Source organism: Chrysemys picta, chromosome 12, assembly GCF_011386835.1.
Source record: "Chrysemys picta bellii isolate R12L10 chromosome 12, ASM1138683v2, whole genome shotgun sequence".
In the NCBI taxonomy this organism is placed as follows: domain Eukaryota; kingdom Metazoa; phylum Chordata; order Testudines; family Emydidae; genus Chrysemys; species Chrysemys picta.
The window spans coordinates 20,827,185-20,843,339 of record NC_088802.1 but is presented as its reverse complement, the minus strand read 5'-3'; the positions used below and the strand labels follow the sequence as shown (position 1 = coordinate 20,843,339).

At 43.8% G+C, this 16,155-nt stretch overlaps 1 protein-coding gene, 1 long non-coding RNA gene and 1 pseudogene across 2 annotated transcripts; 2 read left to right on the top strand and 1 right to left on the bottom strand.

The window, feature by feature from the left end:
• Positions 1–1,136: 1,136 nt before the first annotated feature.
• LOC135974736 (uncharacterized) lies at positions 1,137–3,677 on the bottom strand. The gene is made up of 2 exons (XM_065563250.1): positions 2,701–3,677; positions 1,137–1,706 (listed from the first exon to the last, which is right to left on the bottom strand). The coding sequence occupies exons 1-2, from the start codon at positions 3,275–3,277 to the stop codon at positions 1,231–1,233; spliced, it is 1,053 nt and encodes a 350-aa protein (XP_065419322.1). The 5' UTR covers positions 3,278–3,677; the 3' UTR covers positions 1,137–1,230.
• A 141-nt stretch (positions 3,678–3,818) lies between these two features.
• LOC135974735 (uncharacterized) lies at positions 3,819–9,619 on the top strand. The gene is made up of 2 exons (XR_010591841.1): positions 3,819–4,601; positions 5,976–9,619. It is a non-coding gene; the product is annotated as an uncharacterized LOC135974735 (long non-coding RNA).
• Positions 9,620–10,649: 1,030 nt separating this feature from the next.
• On the top strand, positions 10,650–15,245 carry LOC135974536 (olfactory receptor 11A1-like; annotated as a pseudogene).
• The last annotated feature ends 910 nt before the right edge of the window (positions 15,246–16,155 follow it).

The window sequence follows — 16,155 nt, the reverse complement described above, 5'->3', positions numbered from 1 at the left end:
TCTGTTTAGACGGCTGCAACAAGGTATTTACTTCCCGGACCACAAAATAACTGTTGGGGATGTGGAGATGCCTATAGTCATCCTCGGGGACCCAGCCTACCCGCTAATGCCCTGGCTCATGAAGCCCTATACTGGCGCCCTGGACACTGAAAAAGAACTCTTCAACTACCGGCTGAGCAAGTGCAGAATGGTGGTGGAGTGTGCTTTTGGCCGTCTCAAGGGGAGATGGAGAAGCTTACTGACTCGCTGTGATCTCAGCGAAAACAATATCCCCATTGTTATAGCAGCTTGCTGTGTGCTCCACAATCTCTGTGAGAGCAAGGGGGAGACCTTTATGGCGGGGTGGGAGGTTGAGGAAAATAGCCTGGCTGGTGATTACTCACAGCCAGACAGCCGGGCGATTAGAAGAGACCAGCGGGAAGCGCTGTGCATCCGGGAGGCTTTGAAAGCAAAGTTCCTGAGTGAGCAGGGTAACCTGTGATTTTATAGTTTGTGTACTGAGAAGCTAAACCTGCCCCCGTTTCTTTACCCAGGTAATGTTGACTATCCTATCCAGTTACATACCCCCTTCACCCCCCCTCCAACACACGTGTCGAAATAAAAATAGTTCTACTTTGTTAAAGCACACCGTTTTCTTTAATACTGTTTTAGCGGGAATTTTTTAAAACTGGGACGCAGACTGTGGTGCGGGGCGGGTCTAGTGTTGTGATGCGAATGCAGCTTCTAAACTCAAGGATTGACAGGCTCCGCTGCGGTGGGATGCTTGTTTCAACGGAGCCTGTCACCCCTCCTGATCGGGACTGTGTGTATGGGAGGTCTATTTGACTTTGTGGCAGGGGGAGGACGGTTACAGATCCCATGCTGTGTGGCTCTGTGATCCTGTCTAAGGACCGGCGCTTAAGATCTGTAACTGCCCTCCCCCGCCACAAAGTCACAGAGCAACCCACCCCCCCCAACATTACATCAAAACAACCTCCCAGACTAACCGGGGCAACTAGTCACTGCATCACTGCACTGTGTATGTGCCCTGCTGCTGTGCCTGCCCCCGACTATGTACCCTGCCAAAGGAGACTGTCCTGTCCAATTTCCAACCCCCTTTCCCCTCCTCCTCCAAAAGAACATGATTGAAACAGTAGTTAACAGAAACGAATTTTTTATTATCAACTACACATGGCATTGGGAGGTGAAACTTGGACGTGGGCTTGTGTCAGGCGGGAAGGAAAGAACTTTTCAAATTTTGGGAAATGAGAGCCTTCTGCTACTAGAGCTCTCTGCAGGGGTGGAGTGAGAGTTAGCAGGGACTCTGCCGCCTCTCCTTCTTTGCACTTTGGGTGAGGTGGGTATGGGACTTGGTGGCGGGGGAGGGCGGTTAGAGATGGACTGCAGCGGGGCTCTGTCCTCCTGCCTCCGTTCCTGCAGAACATCCACAAGGCGCCGGAGCGTGTCCGTTTGCTCCCTCAGTAGTCCAAGCAGCGTTTGAGTCGCCTGCTGGTCTTCCTGCCGCCACCTCTCCTCCCGATCCATGTTGGCTTGGTGCATTCGGGTCAAGTTCTCCCGCCACTGGGTCTGCTGTGCTGCCTGGGCTTGGGAAGAGGCCATAAGCTCAGAGAACATGTCCTCCCGTGTCCTCTTCTTCCTACGCCTAATCCGCGCTAGCCTCTGGGAGTGTGATTCCAGGCTAGGTTGTGAGACAGTCGCAGACGGGGCTGTGGAAATGGGAAAAAGGGAGTGAATTCCTCTGAAAGATAAATGTAGTTGTGAACAAAGAACATAGTCTTTCTCTGTGAACAAGACCATGCACAGCACCTTTCACATGCGCACTCAGCACAAGGTCGAATTCTCGGCCTTCGCATTCAGTGCCTGGGGTCTTGAACAGCACATTTGAGAAGCGAGGCAGCACAACGGAATTTCTGTTGCAGGCAGACATGGTAAGCCGTACACTTGTGGCAGTTTAAAACTTTTATATTACCACTGGCCTCATTTCACATTTAAATCAATGTCAGTCCCTGCTGCCAGCAATCCGGCAAGCGGGAACTCTGCCCCTGTCCCACCCCCTCGCGGCTGTCCCCGGGAATGATCCCTTTCGGCTGCCCCTCTCCCGCCTCCACCGCGTGGCTGCAAACCAGCGGTGACAGTTCTGTAAAGGAACGGGAAAGCAGTCCCAACACTAACATTCCCCTACCTAATTAAAAGCAGGTCACCATGGCCGACATCACCCTGATGAGGATCTCCGAGAGCGACAAAGAGAGAATGCTCCGGGAAAGCCTCCAAAGACCAGGGCCGTATGCCGCCCTGCTGTGCAGAGCAATGATCCCCGAGTACCTGATAATCTCGTGGCGCGGCAACGTGTCGTACTTCGGAGGACCCAATAAGGCCGCTCTCCCCAAGAACCTCATGCAACGGCTTTCAAGTTACCTCCAGGAGAGCTTCATCGAGATGTCCCAGGAGGATTACTGCTCTATCCCCGCACATATAGACCGCATTTTACTGTAGCTGCAGTAGCAGGGAATACACAGTAGAGCGGCTTGTGCAGGACAATCACTGAAAACCGGACATTGCTAGATTTCTTTTCAAAACTTGCACTGCCCCTTACTAAACCGTTAAGCGCCTAGGGCACACTAATCATGAACAACCCATTCTTTTAATTGTTAATATTCCTGTTTTGTTAAAAATAAATGTTTAGATGTTTACAACACTTACTGGCTGATCCTTCACCAGATTCTGTGTCCGGGGTAATGGCTGGGGACGCTTCGTAGGGGATCTCTGTAAGGGTGATGAAGAGATCCTGGCTGTCGGGGAAATCAGCGTTGTGAGAGCTGCCAACTGCCTCGCCCTCCTCATCTCCTTCCTCATCTTCCCCGTCCCCTAACATGTCTGAGGAACCGGCCGTGGACAGTATCCCATCCTCAGAGTCCACGGTCACTGGTGGGGTAGTGGTGGCGGCAGCACCGAGGATGGAATGCAGTGCCTCGTAGAAACGGGATGTCTGGGGATGGGATCCGGAGCGTCCGTTTGCCTCTTTGGTCTTCTGGTAGCCTTGTCTCAGCTCCTTGATTTTCACGCGGCACTGCGTTGCATCCCGGCTGTATCCTCTCTCTGCCATGTCTTTAGAGATCTTCTCGTAGATCTTTGCATTCCTTCTTTTGGATCGCAGCTCGGAAAGCACGGACTCATCGCCCCACACAGCGATGAGATCCAAGACTTCACGATCAGTCCATGCTGGGGCTCTCTTTCTATTCCCAGACTGCACGGCCATCACTGCTGGAGAGCTCTGCATCGTTGCCAGTGCTGCTGTGCTCGCCACGATGTCCAGACAGGAAATGAGATTCAAACTGGCCAGACAGGAAAAGGAATTCAAATTCAAATTTTCCCGGGGCTTTTCCTGTGTGGCTGGTCAGAGCATCCGAGCTCGCACTGCTGTCCAGAGCGTCAACAGAGTGGTGCACTGTGGGATAGCTCCCGGAGCTATTAGCGTCGATTTCCATCCACACCTAGCCTAATTCGACATGGCCATGTCGAATTTAGCGCTACTCCCCTCGTCGGGGAGGAGTACAGAAGTCGAATTAAAGAGACCTCTATGTCGAACTAAATAGCATCGCAGTGTGGACGGGTGCAGGGTTAATTCGATTTAACGGCGCTAACTTCGACATAAACGCCTAGTGTAGACCAGGCCTTAGACCCCAAATCTAACGTTTACTTATTTCTTAACCTAAACCACCCTATTGGCTATATTTTTTTAAAAATGTAACTCATTTCTATCCTGAGTTTCCAGCCACTGGATCATTTTCTTCCTTTTTCTGCCAGACTAAAAAGTCCTCTGTAGTAAGTGAAGGCAATGTAGTAAGTAAAGGCCTAATGAAGGCCCAGTATGAGGCCTGAACCAAACTAAAGTAATGGTCAAGACTTTGCTAATATGAAGCAAAGTTAAGCTGTGAGCAAGAGGCAGGCCCTGCTCACAGAAGTTGGCGAGGAAAGGGCTGATGTTGCATAGTTACAGTATAAACATGGTACCAAGACACACTATACCGGAACATTCCACAGATAACATGGAACAGGCCGACCCATCCCAATGACAGGGGCAAAAGGGTAAAATGATGGATAGAGTTGTTTTGATCGAACCAACAGGTACAAGGTGAGAGGCGGCACCTTATTACGTAGAGGGGTTGTACCTTGCTGCGTAGAGGGGTTGCACCTCAATACGTCAGGAGTGATGTGTAACTTGTTTGTACCTGTGTATAAGAATGTGTCCCTGGGGTGGTGTCTTTGTCCGGCCACGGGGGCAGTGGAAAGTCCCGCCACTGAGCCGGGTCCTTGCCAAGAGGCACTTTTCTCGTAGTATGCCCTGATTGAGGCTCAGAAACCTACAGGGAACTGCAATTGTGTCCAAGATCGCAATAAACCTGGCCGAGGTGCCTTTGTATCTTAGTAGACTCTGTGGTTATTGGGGATTCTCGTCGGGTCTGCTGTGTCAGCTATCTGCGCAGAGCTGGGACAGCACACAGAGGGAACACAAGCACGCAGCCGAGTGATATCAACAGGAGAAAGCAGAAGCACCACACCGGTAGCCTCTCACAACACTGGTGACCCCGACCGCTGATCTGGTGAGTAAGCAAAACTGCCGTGGTAGGAATCGCGATCTAACATGGCAGTAAACCTCGAGCTAGGGAACCCCCTTATCCCCTCCCTTATGATCCCCACGGAGTTTGATAATTGTTGGACCCGCTGGATTGCCAGTAAGGGGGGTCCATATGAATTTAAAAAAGAGAGTGGGGAAACATGGACTGGCTTATGTAGAGCGATGGTAGAAACCGAGGCTCTGAGAAACAGTAATAAGAGTAAAAAAGCAAGAATTTTGCAACTCATGTCTCTGGTAGTGAGACGGCTCAGACAGCATGTTGGAATGCTGGCCAAACAAGTCACAGAAAAAACAGGAGGAGTAGAAGAGGTAACCCGGGCAGTTGAGCACTGGAAAGCCCAAGCTCTGTTAGCACAGCAACAGGCGGGCCAAACTCATGATATGCTCGAGCAAGTGAAGCAGGAAAATAAAAAATTGGAAACAGCTGTAGAAAACCTGCAGAAGCAAAAAGTGCCGTCCCCTGTTATAAATATTGGTGGTAAACAGCAGACTTCAGGTAGCTACCCTGTGCCTGAAGAATGGGGACAGAAGTGGAAAAACGTGGTCCTAGTAAAATTAAAAGATGAAACGGGGTCCACTGCATTGCAACCACTACCTTATGATAAAAGCCAGGTTCCAGTTAAACTTAAACTGAGACCTAGACTGGTGCCTGTCAGAACGGGACAAGTAAGTGCACAGAGGGAAAGAGCAGCACATAATACTTTCACAGAATTGGTAAATCAGATGAAGGAAAATATGGAACAGTTCACAGAGCACATTAGGAGACAGGAGCTGCGACTCGATCGCAGGGGAGTGAATAAAAAAGCATTTCAAAGTAAAAAACCAAAATTAAGTGGGTTAACACCTAGAATTAATGCATTAACACATGGAGTTGCCCAAAACCAGTTAACTGCAGCAAAAAAGGGCACTCCCGCCATCCATCTGGCATGCACACAAAAGCAACAGACATTGGGGGAACAAATTCAAGTTTTACTAGAGCAAGTAACTACCCCCATTCTCCTCTCAAAGCCAGGATAAAAAACAGGGGCACGGTTCCTAACTGTGCAGGTTCCCAACTGTTTTGACCCACGGAACCACACTCCGCACTCATATCTGAAAATAGAATTGTCTTTCTCAAATATTTTTACATACCGGTTAAGTTTTGTCCTTTATATGCTTTCTTAGTTTGTTAAATTTGCTGCTGCTGCCTGTACTTTCAAATATCTTGATAAAGTTAATCTCTCTTGGCTCAGGTCTCACTACCTTCCTAGGTTGCTCTTCACCCCCCCCTCTCTCCCCCACCTCTCCTCAATTCTGCTCTCTTTTTGTTTTAAAAAGTTAAAAGTTACAGTTTTTACAGAAACCTCCAAAATATACAGCAATTGAAAACAGAATAAAACAAGAAACAAAAAGAAAACAAGGTAAAAACTTTACTTTAAATAAATTCCAGTAAATTAAGTATTTTAACCCTTCAGGAATGCAACAGCTGAAATTATTCCTAACTTTCTTGAAGATATGGTTGCCAAGCAACAGAAATGCACACTCTGCTTCTAATCCTAACCACTCACTAATATTTCAAACATGGGCTTTTTTATTTCCATGTAGCAGAGTTTTAAAATAATGTTAAATAGAAAGTAATGCAAAATTCCTTGTTTCCAAATTAATACAATACATTTAGCAAATATTAATATATTTTTAACAATTTATGTAACAAGTTTTAAATAAAGTAATAATTTGTTTATTCAAATATAACCCTTTTTATTTTTTATTTTTGTTTGCCTTATTTTGTATAGTTATAAATAGAATTCTGGCGCCATTTGTTGTTAATTGTAAGTTTGTCCTGTATGTCATGTGTGTTGTTTTGTGCTGTATGTTGTGTGTCACGTGACTATTATTTTTATTTTGTTGCAACAAAAGTCAATTTTATACCCTTTTAAAAATTTATATATCTGTGGTACCACACTATTTTAAGATCATGGTTGGGGTATAATCATTATTAGCACCAATTTTTTGTGCAAAGTTCAAAAAGGTTTCAGTTATAAATATATGTACATATATTTCCATATATTTCTGCCTCAACAAATAATGCAATTGCAAACAAAAAATATTCGCTTATCAATCACAGTTTTGTTTTGTTTTTTAAGATTTTTTTTTTTATTTTGTTATTCAAAGAAAAAATGTAAGGGGAAACCTCAACACTAAGGTAAAAGTAACATTAACAAAATGTTAATTTCTTTTTTGGGCTTTTTATAAACTTGTTTGCACTTTTAAATATAGTTATAAGAATGTCATAACCAAAATGTTTTAAAATAACAATTTATGCATAAATCTAACCAAACAATTTCAACAGGTTTCCATGTTTTCAACAGGTTTCCACCTTTGGCTCCCAAACATAGCAAAGCATCATGAAAGTATACCTTCAAATACCCTCAAAGTACTGTATTTAAAATTTATTTTGGTTTAATTTTATAATTAGTTTAATTTTTTATGCTTTTCTTTTGTTATGTTATGTTAATGGGAAGCAGTGGTTGTTAAAGTTGTGCTTCTAAACAGTTAACAAAAGTGAAATTGGTATCACAAGCAAATTAACTCTAAAAAGCTTAGTAAAAATTCTGTTAACTCCTTTGCTGAAACAAATTGTTCAGCAAGTGAAAGCAATACACCTTCTCATGGAAGATTGTGAGCATTTATTTTAGCCGTTAAGCATTACATTTTGTATAAAAATATTAGTAATGTACTTCAAATGAAAATGAATGTCTATACAACAATTGCAAAAGTATAGCTTGTGTTATAAAAGACTTGGTCCCTATTACATTGTAAACAAACTAAGTTAAACTGTGTATTAAGTTTAAGTTACTGAAAACAAAAACAAAAAAGAAAGAAACAAACAAAAATCCTTTATTATGTTAACTAACTAGCTGTTTAAGTTGCATCCCACAGACCAAAGACACCAAAAAATATCACACCCTGAAGACACCAGATGATATCAGTATACAGTGAAGAAACTGCCAAGCATCAAGAACAGAAAAATGAAGTGCTTTATAAATAAGAGACTGGTCAAATACACTTCTATCTACCATATATGGACAATTAAGTTAACAATCAGCTAAAAACCACTAGTTGGACCAGGATAAGCCATCATTTAATTTCAACTTGGTTACTATGTAAAAACAACTGTATTATTGCTGTACTACTGTATTATCATTGTACTGTTGTCTTATTGCTGAATTGTATTATTGCTGTACAACATTTACAATATGCATAACCTTGCTAAACTGTTTAACTAACACACAGGTAAAAATCAACAAACAAATGGCAGCAAACAACGTGAAGGCAAAGAAAAAACAAAGTAGTAAACAAACAAAAAGTTACATAGTAACTACAAATTAGGTAAACAAATTGCCTGTTAGTACCAGTCATAATTTGGATCAGTGACACTGCATCCTAACTGAGGCACATGTTATTCAAAACAATCTTGTTCAGTGTCTAGGTACCAATACTACATCCAGACACAGCACTATTTAATAAATTGGTTACTGTCCATTCAGTAGGTTATCTAGAAGACAGCATCCATAAGAAACAACTGGATCTATGTCAACTACTGGTGTATCGCAGAGCCGTGCAACCAATGGAACAGAGAAGCTAGCCACTTCTATTTCCTGCGCAGTGAAGCTAACCAGAGGGTGACAACTAGCCATAAGGGTAACCTATAACATGAATGGACAATACTGAGTAGTAACTAATTACAATATATTTATATATAAAGGCCTCAGTGATAGTGTCACTACTCCAAATTTCTGTTTTTCTTCTCATATACATAGCACTGTGGGACACACCATCACAATCCCTATCCAGTATTTTAAAAACAATCAGCCTACTACTAATGATGAGAAAGGTGATAACTGGAATTGCCCTAATATGAGTGTGTTTCTATCAGTGTTACCAAAGTAAAAAGACCAAAGTACAACACCAAACTAGAAAAACATAGTTATGCTTGGATATAAGGTGGTGTCATATGTACACATACATACTATACATATATGCCCATACACACTCCAAATATATAAGCCATATCCATATAATTGATATATATTAATTATTTGGGAGTGCCTCTAAGGCTCAATCATAATACTACATTCCTCAGTCATGGTCCCGGGCCTAACATTCCTAGGCCCACCATAAGGGACTAAAAAATAATTGGATAATAAAATCTGTCTGCCAGTCGTACGAGGGAATGTGCAGACTAAACAGACGGATGGGGCATAAGTGTATGGATAGTAAAATAAAGTAACCACCTAACAGTGTTTAGCCCACTGGGTTATCTTTAGTCCATGCATTATGCTTTTCCGGGACGATGAGTAAACATCCTCCCCTTAAAAAGACAAAAAGTGGGGGAATGTAGTAAGTGAAGGCAATGTAGTAAGTAAAGGCCTAATGAAGGCCCAGTATGAGGCCTGAACCAAACTAAAGTAATGGTCAATACTTTGCTAATATGAAGCAAAGTTAAGCTGTGAGCAAGAGGCAGGCCCTGCTCACAGAAGTTGGCGAGGAAAGGGCTGATGTTGCATAGTTACAGTATAAACATGGTACCAAGACACACTATACCGGAACATTCCACAGATAACATGGAACAGGCCGACCCATCCCAATGACAGGGGCAAAAGGGTAAAATGATGGATAGAGTTGTTTTGATCGAACCAACAGGTACAAGGTGAGAGGCGGCACCTTATTACGTAGAGGGGTTGTACCTTGCTGCGTAGAGGGGTTGCACCTCAATACGTCAGGAGTGATGTGTAACTTGTTTGTACCTGTGTATAAGAATGTGTCCCTGGGGTGGTGTCTTTGTCCGGCCACGGGGGCAGTGGAAAGTCCCGCCACTGAGCCGGGTCCTTGCCAAGAGGCACTTTTCTCGTAGTATGCCCTGATTGAGGCTCAGAAACCTACAGGGAACTGCAATTGTGTCCAAGATCGCAATAAACCTGGCCGAGGTGCCTTTGTATCTTAGTAGACTCTGTGGTTATTGGGGATTCTCGTCGGGTCTGCTGTGTCAGCTATCTGCGCAGAGCTGGGACAGCACACAGAGGGAACACAAGCACGCAGCCGAGTGATATCAACAGGAGAAAGCAGAAGCACCACACCGGTAGCCTCTCACAACATCCTCTTTGATCAGAAATTTCCTCCCCATGTAGATACTTATAAACCACGATCAAATCACCTTTTAACTTTCTCCTTGTTAAGATCAATGGACTGAGCTTCTCATCCAGACCATCACCTTGGGGCCAAAGCAGTATACATTGTTGTATACAAAGCAGTATCATTATTCCTATGGCTCTACATACATTTTATTATGCTCATACTGTATATGCTCTAAATTGCATTCCTTATAAGCCCGATTACTTGAGTAGGGTGGCTGAGAGTTTGAGAGAGAGCAGATTTTTGTTCTCTGTATCTACATACTCTCATCTGCAAAACCCGGATCACTAGTTATTATCTCAGCTGCTCATGACTCAGCATCACAGCTTATGTTAGCAGGGACACTTCTGCAGCCAGTTCAGAGGGTACGTTTTGTTTGGGGCTGAGAGCAAAGCACCCGGAATGAAGAAATGGGACTATAGATCCTGCGTCCTCTGAAGCTAAACTGAGCCCAGGTCTGGGATCCTGCAGGGCAGTGCTAGACTCATATTTCCATGCAGGCATTTTTCTAAAAGCTCATATCTTGCAGTTAAACTCATATGTTGTATTCTGACCCATTGGACTGGAGCTAAAGCATCTAGTCCTATAGACCAAAATCTCATTTATACTAAAATCTGAAAATTTTCCTTCAACTGTTTTTCGTTGGGATATTGGGGTTTTAAGTAATTTTTTTTTTCAATTTCCAAAATCTTCTGTTTTCAATGGAAAATTTATTATTTTTTCATCAAAATATTTTAAATGTGGGTTGCAGTGCCTCCTGGGAGTTGTAATTTCTTTCTTGTGTCTGCATTCTCCTCTGTGGATGAGATCCCCTGCTGCACTACACCTCCCATAATACATCATGGTCTGCCATATTAGTAAAGGGAAGCTGTGCAATATGAAGTCCCTGTTTCTGCTGCATTATGGGAGATGTAGTCCAGATGGGGGATCCCAGCTCATTGAGGAGAATGTGTTACCCAGGGGTTTCAGAAACCAAAGCAGTGGTAACTTGATTGCTTTTCTCCAGGCGGTGGCAGGTATAAATCAATGGGGGCACAGCTCATCCATCTGATAAATAATTGGCAGAAGCAAAAGTGCTTTTACCTAAAACTACTTTTTTATTAGATCTCACACACACACACACACACACACACACACACACACACACACACGTTGTTGCTGTAGGTTTAAAGCATTTCAAAACATTTATATTTACCTAAAGTTAAGAAATGGTTTCAAGGGATCAGCGGCCAGGCTTTCAGGGGCCCTGCCTTCCATCTAGCTGCTGGGGAATTTAGCTGTCAAATCCTTGCCCAAAGACAGCTTTCTTGGACTGCTACAAAGCACACTTTCTAACTAACATTTTTATAAATGTTATCCGTACAAAGCACATAATTCAGTCTCTAATAGACTAATAATTTCCCTAGCAACAGCCATAACAATTCATTATTCTCCTTATCAGCAAAGTGTTTCTAGTCATAACAACAATAAAACTTACATATTAGGCACACCTAAAACCAATGTCATTTTCCAAACATTCCTTATATTTCCCTGGAATCTTCACTTCTTGTCTCTACACTCTCCCCACCATTCCATGTATCTGCAGTACTGTCAAGTTCTGGAGTAGCGTGCAGGAATGTTAAATTCTAGGGTAACAAATGGGGACAGGAGCAAACTACATATCCCACGGGGCACTGCAACTGCCATTTGTGTCCAAAGTCTCTCTTTTCAAGTGTTTTGCTTAAAACCTTCATATTTCCATGAAAAAAAGTGTTTTGGACCAGTTGTTCTAAGGCCCTATTATGCGAATCCAGCTGTGCAAAGGGAGGGGGGCTTTAAGGGGGTGTGGAATGAGATCTTACCCATGTGTATTATGCATGCTGCTGAAAAAAATATAGGTAGGTTACTCTGGGGTTTGCTGACACAAGCCTCCATTGTCTTTTTTTTCAATTTACAGAGTTAATTGAAAAGTACCCTTCTGTGAAGCTCTGGGGTCATGTTAATGGACGTATTCGTAGCTGTTGTAACAACTGCCATATTATATCAGGTCAGGTGAAAAAATATTATATACTAAGGGACAGATTTTCAAAGGTATTTCTGTGCCTAAAGATGCAGGTAGATGCCGAGTTGGATTTAATGTACTTAAACGGGTAGGATTTTGAAAGATATTTAGGTGTCTAGTGGGATTTTCAAAAGCATCTAGCCACTTAATAACCATAGAAATCAATGAACTTTAGGTTGTGAGGTTCTTTTGTAAAATCCCTCTGGAAGAATAACTGAATCTTTAGGCCCTTAAACACTATCGACAATCTGTCCCAAAGTAAACACTGAATACAGTTAAAAGGGATGGAATAACAAGGAAATAGTCATAGGTTTGGGGAAAGAAGATCTTTCCGGTTTGGTTAATCTTTCTTTCTTCCTTCCTTTCTTTCCTTGCAGAGAATACGTGGCACACATGCAATGGAAAAATGAAACATCCATCACCAAGTTCATCCTTCTGGGATTCGGGAACCTGAACAAAGTTCAGATTCTGCTTTTTGTGCTGTTTCTAGTGATCTACGTTCTGATCGTGCCTGGGAGCCTTCTCATTGTTGTGCTAGTTGTGGCTGATCAGCAGCTTCACACCCCCATGTACTTCTTCCTGGGGAACTTGTCTTTCCTGGAGACCTGCTACACCTCAGTCATTGCCCCCAGGTTTCTGGCTGGGTTCCTGGTAGAGAATAGGACAATCTCCTTCAGGGACTGTATCACACAGTTATTTTTCTTCGGTGCTTTGGCTTGCATAGAGTGCTTCCTTCGTGCAGTCATAGCTTATGAGCGTTACTTAGACATATGCAACCCACTCAGCTATAGGTTATGATGAACTTCAGGGTCCACCTTCTGTTGGTATCTGCCTCCTGGATAACTGGCTTCTCAGCCAATGCATTAGTAGTGGGAATGGTGCCCCAGCTAAACTTCTGCAGCCCCAATGAAATTAATAATTTCTTCTGTGACATGGAGGAGCTGCTCCAATTGTCCTGTAGAAAAAGCCCCCTGGAAGATATGATTGTCCTGGTCTCTTGCTCCCTGGTGATACCAGTCAGCAATGTGTTCTTGGGGAACCAGAGTGCAGTATCCAGCCTGACTCATGAAAGACCTCTGCCCTCCCCCCCAGCCTCTGTTTAAACCAAAACCCATCAGAGGAAAAAACTTGCAGAGAGCAGTGAAGGGCGTTGGGAGACACAAGGATGTCTCCTGACAAGGGTGACAAGATTAAGACATCTCCATTAGCATACAGAATGGAGAGCATAGACAACTCCCCTCGCCTCATCTGCATGAAAGATGGGACAGGGAGACATCTCAATTTACATACAGAATGGAGAACAGAGAACCACACTGAACTCTGGGATCAGAAAAAGCAGGGAACCACTGCATCATGGGAAACTCTGCTCCAGATGCTAATGAACCTATGTCTGCACACACTCAGCTCAGCAGTTATCAGACCAATTCTAGTAATAAATCCTTGATTGATATCCAAAATACTGAAGCAACCTAGTTGCATTGTGAGCTCCCTGGAAGAAAACACCACCCATAGCCAAGAGTGATCAGCTCCTATTGTCTAGCCTAAAGAAAATCCTTGAGTCATCAGCTTATCTATAAACAAATCTAGTGTTCTCTCTTGAACCATTATATTTTCTCTACAAAAATCCCTACTCACCCTCCAGTCGGGGTTCTGATGCTTAGATCCAAACTATGCAGCAGTTCCACTGGTACTCCATCTTTTCCTGACTGATTGTGCTGGGGGCTCTGCCTGTCTCCAGCACTCAGGACCCTCCGCTACCACCATCACCTGGGAACCCCGACCAGTTCAAGCCTCATGGAGTGGGTGAGATCCCCCCTCTTTTCTCTCTCTCTCTCTCTGTTTTCCTTTTTACCTTAGGTATTAACCTTTAATAATGTATGTTATGTTCATTTAGCCCTCCTTGTGTAGTTATCACTATTATTCAATAAATAACTTTTATGGTTAACTTGGTTGCTTCTCTCTCTCTCACTGAACTTTACTCTTTTGTGTTTTTAGCTTCCCCCATTCACTCTACAGCAACACTTCTTTTATCTAAGCTAAAGATCCCTGCACCCCAGAATACTGTGGGGTTTGCTCATCAAGTAGGTTACTGCCAGTACAATTGTGATGTGAGAGTGGGGATAGAGATGTGCTGAATCTGGGACACATAAGGGTAACAGCTTGAAAGCGCAGCTTGACCCAATCCATGGAGCCCAGGGGCATATAAGGGGCGGCAGCTTGAAAGTGCTGCTTCATCCAGCCCAGTGAGTCCAGAGACATATAAGGGGTCAGCTTGACATTGCTGATTGACCCAGTCCACTCAGACTTGCTCTATTAATGTATGTGTGAGTGTTCATCCAGTTCTGGGGCTGGAGAAACCCAGCCCTAGGGAACCTAGGTCCTGCAGGATAGCTCCATTGGGAGGGGACTTGCAGAAGGGAGAAGTAGAGCTTCATATGAAAACACAAGTGACACGAGCAGTACATTGATAGAATTACAGAATCCCCTCCCCCAGAAGAGTAACCCGAATAAATGAGCATACCCCAAAGTAATGGGCAAATCTGGTAACACTGGTAAGCCTGGTCCCTTTCTTAGAATCATAGAATCATAGAATATCAGGGTTGGAAGGGACCTCAGGAGGTCATCTAGTTCAACCCCCTGCTCAAAGCAGGACCAATTCCCAACTAAATCATCCCAGCCAGGGCTTTGTCAAGCCGGGCCTTAAAAACCTCCAAGGAAGGAGATTCCACCACCTCCCTAGGTAATGCATTCCAGTGCTTCACCACCCTCCTAGTGAAATAGTGTTTCCTAATATCCAACCTAGACCTGTTGACTCATATCCAACTTCTCGTCCACTGTGACCCCTAGGTCCTTTTCTGCAGAACTGCTACCTAGCCATTCGGTCCCTAGTCTGTAGCAGTGCATAGGATTCTTCCATCCTAAGTGCAGGACTCTGCACTTGTCCTTGTTGAACCTCATCAGGTTTTTTTTTGGCCCAATCCTCTAATTTGTCTAGGTCCCTCTGTATCTGATCCCTACCCTCCAGCATATCTACCATGCCTCCCAGTTTAGTGTCATCTGCAAACTTGCTGAGAGTGCAGTCCAGAGTCTTCTTCATCATTGTGTCTTATGTTCTTATCATCTCAGCCATCCTGCGAATCGCCTCCTCTGCCAGGAGGCAAAAGGCCTTTTCCACCTGCGCCTCTCACCTGCTGGTGGGTGAGTCTGTATTATGGAACTATCATTATCATATGCGTGGCACCATCAGCGGAGCAGTCCCCAGCCTTCCATACAACTCTGTCACTTATGTACACTGTCATCACCCCAATGCTCAACACCATCATCTACAGTCTGAGGAACCAAGAGGTGAAGGGGACCTTCAGGAAAGCCGTGATAAAGAATTTAGGCATGATTTAGGCTGTGATTTTCAGAGCAGCCTAGGGAACTTTAGCACCCAACTCCCATTGGCAGATCAGTGTCTAATTTTTTAGGTCACTTTGAATAACCTAGCCCAGATCTGAACAGAATAATGAAGATCACCTACAATCTTAACTGGATTTAACAATCTCTTTGATTGGGCCTTTCTTCTTCCCCAGCGTCACTCAGGATTTCACAACACTGGGCCTGAAAAAATTCCTGTGAAGTTAGAGGCAGGAAGTTTGAGAAGGGACTTTTATCATTTGGCTCTTATTCTCCAGCTGTGTTTGAAGTCTCTTGGCCTGGTTGCAAAATGAAATGTGGACATTAAACTTTGGTGCCTTAGATGTTTCTAGGATCTTCGATTTCCCTCTTGGTATTCGATTTCTCTCTCAGTCTTTCCTCCACGCACACAGTATCCACGCACACAGCCCATTTATCAACCATTTCTTTTGCTCCCCACTGAAACGTTATCAACTAGGTTCTCCAGTAGTGTAAAATAAGGTTACTCCACTAAAAATAATGAACTGGATTGCCATCTGGTTTAAATTGATGTAGCTCCAGTGGAGTCAGTGAGCCACATTCCCCTACGGTGTAAATTCATGTAGTTCAATTGAATCAGTGAGACAGATCCCCAGCTGCTGGGAATGAGCCATAGCTCCACTGGAGCCAATGTCCCAGATCCCCAGCTGTGAGAAATTGGTGTAGCCCCATTGAAATTAGCAGAGCTACATCAGCTTACTAGAACTGAGAATCTAGCCCTATCGCTGCTCCTTTTTTATCCCTTGTTTTCTGCAGCCACCTAGACGTCTTCTTATAGGGGACCAGAGATATGAATTGGGTTCTTGCACTGCAATGTATCTACTGTGGGGCATGGGGAAATTACCTTATTTCTCTGTGCCTCGGTTTC